General features: G+C 55.6%; 1 protein-coding gene across 3 annotated transcripts; it reads left to right on the top strand.

The window, feature by feature from the left end:
* Window positions 847-5,860, top strand: APOE (apolipoprotein E). Of its 3 annotated transcripts, none has more exons than XM_018062563.1 (4): window positions 847-1,028; window positions 3,974-4,039; window positions 4,528-4,717; window positions 5,002-5,860. In XM_018062563.1, the coding sequence occupies exons 2-4, from the start codon at window positions 3,997-3,999 to the stop codon at window positions 5,717-5,719; spliced, it is 951 nt and encodes a 316-aa protein (XP_017918052.1). In that variant the 5' UTR covers window positions 847-1,028; window positions 3,974-3,996; the 3' UTR covers window positions 5,720-5,860. The 3 variants fall into 3 exon arrangements, with proteins under 3 accessions (XP_017918052.1, XP_017918050.1, XP_017918051.1); XM_018062561.1 differs by lacking the exon at window positions 847-1,028 and adding an exon at window positions 2,862-3,205; XM_018062562.1 differs by lacking the exon at window positions 847-1,028 and adding an exon at window positions 3,218-3,396.

Consider the following 9,569-nt stretch of genomic DNA (forward strand, 5'->3'; position numbering starts at 1 on the left):
AACTGGGATATCTGGAAAGGAAATGATTGAACAATTCTGTAAGCCCTAAAAGTGCCAGATGGCGGGGGCCACCAAGTGACTCATGAGTTCTTATATATCCCTGAATGCCCAGTACCTCTACTGGGAAGAGATCTACTCTCTCAACTGGGGTCACAAGTGACCTTTTCCCCCCACGAACGCCCCACTTTGCACATGGGCCCAGCTACTTACTTACTTACTCTCCCTCTCAGTTACCCCACAAGATGAATGGAGGTTACATGAATATACTGAGAAAAGACTAGAGGGGATGAACGGCCGGGAGGAAACACTGGCTCAACAACTGCCCGAGGTCTGAGCAGAAGGAAACGCCCCTGGGCTCGCCAAACACCACGCTCCAATAATAATAGAACTTAAGCCCAGTGCCACCCCGGTTAGAAAACGCCAGTATCCATTGCCCCTGGAGGCTCGTCTTGGCATACTGCCACATATAAATAGACTGAAACTGGCTGGCATCCTGATTGAATGCCAATCAGAATGAAATACACCAATCCTGCCAGTTAAAAAGGAAGGGGGACAGGACTATAGGCCAATACAAGATTTAAGGCTGGTCAGCCAAGCTGCCATGACCCTGCAACCCACAGTCCCAAACCTATATACCTTACTCAGCTTCCTCCCTCCAAGTGCAAAAGTTCTATACTTGTCTGGACTTAAAAGATGCCTTTTTCTGTACACACCTAGCCCAGGTATCACCAATTTTTGCTTTCGAGTGGGAAGACCCAACAGGGGGCGCCAAACAACAACTAACCTGGACCCACCTCCCCTGAGGGTTTAAAAATTCTCCAACCATTTTTGAAGAAGCCCTGGCTTCGGACTTAGGCGCATTTCAGCCAGAAAAGTTTGGTTGTTGGCTGCTGCAATATGTGGACAATCTGCTCCTGGCCGCTGAGAACAAGGATGATTGCTGGGAAGGAACCAAGGCCTCGCTGGGACTGCTGATGGAGGCTGGTTACCCGGTCTCGAAAAAGAAGGCTCGGATCTGCCAGGAGGAGGTGAGGTATCTGGGATTTGTTCTAAAGAGGGGCACAAGGCTGTTGGGCCAGTCCAGCGCCATGCCTCTATCTGGGATGGATGGGCTCCCACGGCGCGTATCGCCTCTACAGAGGGGTGATATGACTATGAGATTTTTTTGCATCAAGCAAGACAACAAAAGTCAAGGATAGAATGGCATTAGACATCCTCACCGCCTCACAGGTGCCATACTTAAGGTTGAATGTTGTGTATGGAACCTGTGCCATACTTAAGGCTGACCGTTGTATATACATTCCTGATTTATCTGGCAATGTAACGACTGCTTTGGGTGACATGAGGGACCAAGCGAAAGCAATGTCAGATGAAAATATTCCCTTCTGGACCTCGGTCCTATCTTGGGTAAAGGGTGACTGGTGTGAAACTGCGCTCACTGTCATTTTAATAGTTCTGTTATCCGGCCCTTGCATTTTACAACATGTTGTTAACTTTGTAACCTAGAGACTAACCTCACTTTCCCAGATCGGTGTTAGGAGGCCTAGGGTACAGTATATTCCTATGAGTGATGCTCCCACTGAGAGTTAGGAGCATCAAGAGAGAGGAATGAAAAAGGAAAGTGGGCAAGGCGGACTCCACCTTGGCTGCGGGACCCCATTTTAGACTTCTTGTAAACTTTGGACTACATGCCGGGGTGTTCTCCCAGTGGACTTTGAGCTATGTGCCCGGAATCTATAGAAGAAACATTCCAACTGAAAAACAGACCCCCTGGATAAAGGGACTCCAGAACTTGTTCCTGGACTTTCTGTCGCCGAAAAGAATATACTAAGCTACCCCAGAGGAAAACAAATTGTTATCTGCACAAAACCTATTGATATATGTTAGCCTAATTAGGTGTCTGGACTAATATATGAATCATGATTTAGCCCCTTCACATTATCCAGGCTAGTTTCGAGGAATTCGGGGAGAAGGGTTTGAGCAGGTACACTTAGGGTATATAAGGTTGTCACAAAAACAGGCCGGGTCCTTGGCTAAGAGAAGACTCTGCCTTGGGCCCACCGGTGTAATAAACTGCACTCCACTATTTGCGTTGTCCTTCTGAGTGAGTTTTCCCGGAGAGCAGAGAGTGTGGCTACAACACTCTCAATTTAGGATGCCCATCTGTGAAACAGCTGGGGTTCGTGAACAGGGCTGCAAGGGAGGGAGGGACAGGAGTGTTCACTGTGGCCCAGCACAGAAGTGAAGTCCAACATGGGGCCACTGTTTGCCAGCTAACCCTACTTGTTCTCAGTACACACAGTAGCCTGTTGCTTCACCGAATGACGGTGTTAAGTGCAACTCTTCTCCTGGTTTTGTGGACCAAGAAACTGGATGTTCAGAGAGGCTGGGTCGTTGGCTCAGGATCACACAGCTGACAACTGGCAGAGCCTGGATTCAGGCCTGAGCAGTTTGGTTCCGGAATCCACAGTCTTAAGCAGGCACAGTCCTGAAGCATGCTTCAGGCCCCACTGAAGGAACAATACACAGTTGGGAGAAATGCTGGATTTTCAGGTCTCAAACCGGGGAAGGGGGCTCAAGAGAGGCACTCTCCTGTGCCCAAGGGAAGAGCGCAAGAGGGAGCTCATGGTAAAGTCCAGATTGCACTCTCAAAGCCTGGGCTTGTAGCAGATACCTTACACTGTCCCCAGAACTCCTATCCCATTTCTATCTGGGCCAGCCAGCTCCCTTCCCCCTCCCTACCCAGAGTCCCAACCCCCTCCTTCCTCTAACCAGGGATTTCAGGCCCCCAGTCCTTTCCCCAAATTCTATTCATCCATCCGCTGGAAAAGAGAGGGGCAGGGGATGGGTGCTGTGGGCAGTGGCCTGTTCCAGCCCCTTCCATGCCCACTGTCCCAGCCCTCACCAGCTCACCCACCCACCAGGATGGAGGAAGCCGCCTGAGTTACTGGGTGAGAAGTCATCTTTTCAAGGGGGCTGAGAGTGGGGGCTGCCAGGCCTCCAGGCCCCACCCCCTCCCCTTCTTGCTGTGTGTGACGGGGGAGGACAGCCCACCTCGTGACCTGAGGGGGCTGGCCCAGCTTGCCCCAGCTCAGGAGGAGTGGGCGGGCCAGGGGGGAGCCCTATAATTGGACGAATCTGGGATCCGTGAGTCCCTGCTCAATCCCGGAGGCGAAGGACGCGGTTTCCGGAGGCGAAGAGCGCGGTGAGAAGCAGAGCTGGGGGGCACGGAGACCAGCTCAGGGCTTCTGTGGGGACGGGCTGCGGGAGAGGTGGAAGAGGTGACGGTCCGACGTCGCCCGGACCAGGACAAAAGCTTGAGCAGAGGAGGAGACCAGAGGCAGGGGACTGGACCTAGAGGGGTGGGGAGCAGGCGTATCCCGTTTGGACTGGAAGGTGGGTTCACGGGAGCAGCTGGACCTGCAGGAAAAACCAGACGAGAGATAGCAAAAACCCACTGTTACTGCTGTTTACTGAGCACCTACTGGATGCCCACAATCGTCCTAAGATTTCCAGTAAGGGAGGCTCAGGGGCGGCGGCACGGTAGCCAAAGCGTGGGTTGAATGACTTCTAAATGAGGATTAAATTAGCGAATATGCGGAAGACAGCGTTTAGATGTGAAGTTGGAGCTGAGAATGGGAAGATACAGAGAGGAATGCGAGGTCGGAACTTTAGAAAGTCCAGCCGGGGCTCTCGGAAACTCCGGGATGGAGGGGAAGGCGGGTTGAGTGGAATCTGAACCCTGGGAGAGGGTTGGAATTAAGGCGGCGGCAGACCTGGGGATGGGGAGATAAGAGAAGACAATGAGGGAATGAAACAGACAATGTAGGGGCCGCTGGGTAAATATTTGGAATTGGATTAGGATGTTGCTGGGAGCGAGGCTATGAAGGCTAAGACCGGGTGGGGCGGGGCTCTGAGGGGGAGGGAGTCCCCCCACCCCCCGGGGTTGAGTGACAATTTCTCCCTCCTTCAGGTTGGCCAATCGCAAGCCAGAAGATGAAGGTTCTGTGGGTTGCCCTGGTGGTCGCGCTTCTGGCAGGTATGGGGGCGGGGCTTGCCCAGGTTCTTTGCCCCACCCCCTCCCATCCTCATCTTGTCGTCCTCCCGTCCGTGGTCCGTGGGTCCTCTCATCTGCTGGTCTATCTCCCCAGGTCTGAGGTCTCTCTGACATTCCTTGGTTCTGAGCTGCAGTTTTACTTTCTCAGAGCCTCAGTTTCCCCATCCTTAAAATGAGAGTTTCTAGCGCACTACTGTCAGGCAGGTAGTGAGGAGCAGCTAAGTGTCAGCGGTGATTATTCTCTATCTGGGGCTGTTTTATTCTCTATCGCCCCAGCGTGGCAGTACGTGGAACACACATAATCCATGCTTATCAAGTGCTTAAACCGGCTGGGCGTCTCTCCACCCCATCTCCACCCCCCAGTGCTCTAAAGAAGCCCACCAGCCTCTGTGGAGCACCTCCTCTGTACCGGGTACTGTGTGCCTGGAGCGGGCAGAGGACCCTGACCGCGGTGAACTGTCTGTGTGCAGGATGCCAGGCGGATATGGAGGGAGAGCTGGGGTCCGAGGAGCCCCTGCCTCCGGAGCAGCCCCGGGGGCAGGACAGCCAACCTTGGGAGCAGGTGCTGGGCCGCCTCTGGGATTACCTGCGCTGGGTGCAGACGCTCTCTGACCAGGTGCAGGAGGAGCTGCTCAACACCCAGGTCATTCAGGAACTGACGTGAGTGCCTCCGCCGTAGCCCCTCATCCCTCCAGTGGGCAGTGTGTTCGGGACCCCAGTTTCCTCTGATCTGGGATTCTTTCTGTCCCCATCACCAACACTTGGCGGGGGTCTGGTCTCTGCTCATTTCTTGCTTTCTTTTCTCCTTGGGCTCCTGGCTTTCCCTCTCTCTGATCCTGTTCTTCGGCGTTTTCTGTCTGGCACCTTCCTCTTCGTCTCTCCCTCTATCACCCTAGCTCAGGATCCCTACCTCTTCTCTCCATTCCTTCCATCTCGGCCCCCAGGGTGCTGATGGAGGAGACCATGAAGGAGGTGAAGGCCTACAGGGAGGAGCTGGAGGGACAGCTAGCCCCCATGGCCCAGGAGACACAGGCCCGCGTGTCCAAGGAGCTGCAGGCAGCCCAGGCCCGGCTGGGCTCCGACATGGAGGACTTGCGGAACCGCCTGGCACAGTACCGAAGCGAGGTGCAGGCCATGCTCGGCCAGTCCACCGAGGAGCTGCGGGCCCGCATGGCCTCCCACCTGCGCAAGCTGCGCAAGCGCCTGCTCCGCGACGCCGATGACCTGAAGAAGCGCCTGGCCGTCTACCAAGCTGGGGCCAGCGAGGGCGCTGAGCGCAGTGTGAGCGCCATCCGCGAGCGCCTCAGGCCCCTGGTGGAGCAGGGCCAATCGCGGGCCGCCACCCTGAGTACCCAGGCCGCCCAGCCGCTGCTGGACCGCGCCGAGGCCTGGCGCCAGAAGCTGCACGGGCGCCTGGAGGAGGTGGGCGTCCGGGCCCAGGACCGCCTGGACAAGATGCGCCAGCAGCTCGAGGAGGTGCGCGCCAAGGTCGAGGAGCAGGGCAGCCAGATACGCCTGCAGGCCGAGGCCTTCCAGGCCCGCCTCAGGAGCTGGTTCGAGCCCCTGGTGGGAGACATGCAGCGCCAGTGGGCCGGCTTGGTCGAGAAGGTGCAGTTGGCTCTGCACCTCAGCCCCACCTCTCCGCCCAGCGAGAATCATTGAGCGCCCGGGCATCGCCCTGGGGTGCCCCCCCACTCCCACCCCGAGCCTCCGGTGCCCCCAGCCTGCGGGAGGCCCTGCCACTGCCCCAGCTGCCCTCCTGGTGGGCCCTAGCTTAATAAAGATTCATCACGCTTCATGGCAGCTGCTGGGCGTCCGTGTGTGATTTGTCACAGCTCAAGCCTCGGTTTCCCATTTTTTCCCCTTGCTGACTACACAGCGCGCTGTCCTGCCCCCTGAGCCTGTGTATGCCTGTGTTCTTTCTGTCTCTTTCCTTCTGCCCCCTTTCAGAGTTGCCCCGTGACTCAGTGCAGGAGACTCAAGAGACATGGGTTTGATCCCTGGGTGGGGAAGATCCCCTGGAGAAGGCAATGGGAACCCACTCCAGGATTCTTACCTGGAGAACCCCATAGACAGAGGAGCCTGGTGCAGGCTATGGTCCATAGGAAGTGACAGCACTCATGCAAGTCCCCTTTTAAGTCTTTCCCTTTTTCCTCCATCTCTATTCACAACTGCTCACTCTCTTCCTTAATTCTCACCGATTTGTTGCAGAGACAAAGTTCTGGAACAAATCCACCAGTGGGTTAAACTCTTCTGTTGCCCCTGACTACTCTGGGCAAAAAGCAACCTCGCTGAGCCTCGTTTGGCCTGGCTTCACGATATCTGCCTCATGACTCAAAAGACTTCAGACCACTGCTGTGAATATTGAGCCATTTTCTGGACTTGCCTGGTGGTCCTGTAGTAAAGAATCCACCTCCCAATGTAGGGGACACAGGTTCCATCCCTGGTTAGGCAGCTAAGATCCCACATGGGCTACTGAGCCTGCATACTCCAGAGCCCTTCTGCCAGAACAAAGACTCAGCGTAGCTAAAAAAGAAAAATTTTTTTTAATCTAGCCATCTTCATTTCTTTTTTTCTTTCCCTACTCTTATTCTCCCTCCTGCCTGATCTGATTCTGCCTCCTTCCTGCCTCTGTCTCTGTTTTTGTGTCTTCCACTTTACCTCCATCTTTTCACTCTGGTTTCTCTTGCCCGTGTGTGTGTGTGTGTGTGTGTGTGTGTGTGTGCGCGCGCGCACGCACGCGTGCACACTTGTGCTCAGTCATGTCCAACTCTGTGACTCTACGGACTGTAGCCCACCAGACTCCTCTGTCCATGGAATTTTCTAGGCAAGAATATTGAAGTGGATTGTCATTTCCTCTTCCAGCGGATCTTCCCTACTTAGGAATCAAACCTGTGACTCTTGTTTTTCCCTCATGGACAGGCAGATTCTGTACCACTGCACCACCTGGGAAGCCTTCTTTTGCTCTTGGAGTGGCTTATTTCTTTCTTCCCTTCACCTGGGTTTGCCCTCGCCACCATTTTGTTGCACATAGACCTTTCACCCCTTCCTCTTGTTCCTTCTCTCCTCCAAGTGGGTGGTTGGCTTCTTGTCTACCCTGACAAGCCTACTGGGTGCTGGGTGCAGACTGCAGAGAGAGGCACATTGAGGGTGTGCAACAGGCCCCTGCTGTTTAGGGCTGGAGGAGCCGGTTGGAAATTACACTCAGAGAAGCTTGGCTGGAGCCTGGAGGTGCCAACGCTGTCCTCTCCCACGCCCTTAGTTCTCCAAGGAGGGGAGTAGGGTTCCCCACCACAGGGGACAGGCCAGGACTTGTATCTCCCAGGCTGACCTCTGCGTGCTTTGGCTCCAACACACTGCACTCCACTCCGAGTTTTCCCTGGAGTTGCCTTGTTTGTCCTGATGGAATCAAGCCCCTCCCCGCCACCAGATGCTTCACCCTTGGGACTGAGTGGGGGGGGGGTGGGGGGTGGGGGGAGTTTTCTGGGCACTCAGGCAGGGGGCCTAGTCCCACCCGCGTTTCCTGTTAACTCTGCTGACTCACTGTGTGTCCAGGGCCTGGGGCCAAGCCCCCTGAGCCTGTTTCCCCAGATGTCAACGAGGGCAGGGGCATCAGCCATATTGTCCACTTGAAGACCTGAATCTTGAATTCTCCCTAATGAAGCCAGCTAAGCACAGAGGGTGTCCTGCCTCACCACAGCGTTCCCCTCAAGGAGGCTGACGGGGGTGCTGTGGGGGTGGAGGCTGACCCCAGCAGGAATCCAGAGGGACAGCCTGAAGTCCGGGAAGGGGGGGAAAAGGATGAGAGACAAAGAAGGGGAGGACCCTTAGCCTCTCACTGAGCCACTGCGCCTCAGTTGCGCCATGTGTAAACGGAAACTCGGATAGCCGAGGTGAGGACGAGGCAGGCAGACTGCAGTGGTCCTTTGGTGTTCACGGGATGGGGTGGGGAGCAGGGGCATTTGGGTGGACGTGTGGGGAGCACTGGGGGCTCAGAGAGGAAGCAGATGGACTCCCCCGACAGGGACTGGCAGCACAGAGCTGGCCGGAGGGCTGTTGCAATCCTGCCCAGCAGTGTCTGTGCCTCGCTTTCACAACTACCCCACTTCGCCTCAAGGCTGACACGTGGGTGTCGGGGCACGAGGCCAGCCAACCTGGAGTCTGGGGCCAGGGCCACCCTCTTCCAGCTGCCAGGGTTCACTAGCAGTCAAAGACAGCTGGGAGGAAGAGGGGAGACGCCTTGGCTGGGAGCCCAGGGGGGATTGATGTAGTGGAAGGGAAGGGGGTGGTGCTTGTCTTCTGAGTAGCCAAGAGGGTGCATAAGGGCAGATGGAGTGTTTACAGGGGCCCTGGAGGCTGGGACAGTGGGGGAACAGACAGAAGGGAGTTCCTGGTGGATCTCTTGGAGGGGCACACGTCAGGAGTCTTGCAGCTGAGGTTTTGTACCTTTGACAGGTTGAAAAGACCTCTCTCTAGAGAATTCCCTGGCGGGCCAGCGGTTAGGACTCAGCGCTTTCACTGCCATGGCCCTGGGTGCAATCCCTGGTTGGGAACTAAGATCCTGCAATGCGTGGCAAAAAAATAAAGATTTCTTTCCAAAAAACATTGGGAACCATGAAATTAAAATCCCAGAGGAGCATCCAGGGAAGTTTGGGGGAGTCTCCCAGTTGCAGAAAGATGGGGGAATAAGAAGGCTAGTCTGACAGTGACATTGGATGTGATAAAGGGGCAGGTGTGTGGCGGCGGACTGTAGGACCCCAGACTCTGGGAGGAAGAGTCATTTTAGCTGAAGAGGCTGGCTAAGAAGGGAGAGGGGATGGTAGAGATGGCCTGGGGACACAGTGTGAATTGACTTAGTGAGTTGGGTTTGTCTGTTTTTTAAACAATTGCTTGTTTATTTGGTTGTGCCAGGTCTTTTGGTTGCAGCATGTGGGATCTAGTTCCCTGACCAGACATTGAACCCAGGCCCCCTGCACTAGGGGCGTGGAGTCTTAGCCAGTGGACCACCAGGAAAGTCCTAAGTTAGTGAGTTATTGAGTGTTACTGAGAGAACCCACTCCCCGCCCCCGCCCACCCAAGGCTGGGAGGAGAGACCCCTGAGGGAAGATGACCAGAGAGAGAGGGGGAAGACTGTCCTCTGGGTTGGGAAGGGACGATAGCAGCTTGAGGTCCCCACCAATCAGGGAAATTTAGAGGCGCAGGTGCTCAACAACAAAATGCTTTGGGCCTGAGGCTTCAGGCTTGTGCCCTACTTGATCCCACCACCACCAAGGAGGGGTGGAAGTGGAGGAGGTGGGTGGGCACAGGGAGGCAGATGGTCAGGTGAGGGCTTAAGGGAAAGGAGACTAACCTGACCCCCACCCCCTCCCCCTCCACACCCCCGGCATCAATAAGGCCCCGTGCTGTCCTCAGTGCCCAGAAGGAACCTCCAGTGTGCCCCTCCGGACCCACCCCACCACAAAACTCGTTCTGTCGCCCTTGGTCCTATTGGTGGCTCTCTTCATGGTTTGGG

The sequence above is a fragment of the Capra hircus genome, chromosome 18 (assembly GCF_001704415.2).
Source record: "Capra hircus breed San Clemente chromosome 18, ASM170441v1, whole genome shotgun sequence".
In the NCBI taxonomy this organism is placed as follows: domain Eukaryota; kingdom Metazoa; phylum Chordata; class Mammalia; order Artiodactyla; family Bovidae; genus Capra; species Capra hircus.

Coding starts and splice junctions, on each gene's coding strand:
- APOE (XM_018062563.1), top strand. CDS start 3,997: ATGAAGGTTCTGTGGGTTGCCCTGGTGGTCGCGCTTCTGGCAG. Junction 4,040..4,527: donor GGTGGTCGCGCTTCTGGCAG/GTATGGGGGCGG, acceptor GTCTGTGTGCAG/GATGCCAGGCGGATATGGAG. Junction 4,718..5,001: donor CAGGTCATTCAGGAACTGAC/GTGAGTGCCTCC, acceptor CTCGGCCCCCAG/GGTGCTGATGGAGGAGACCA.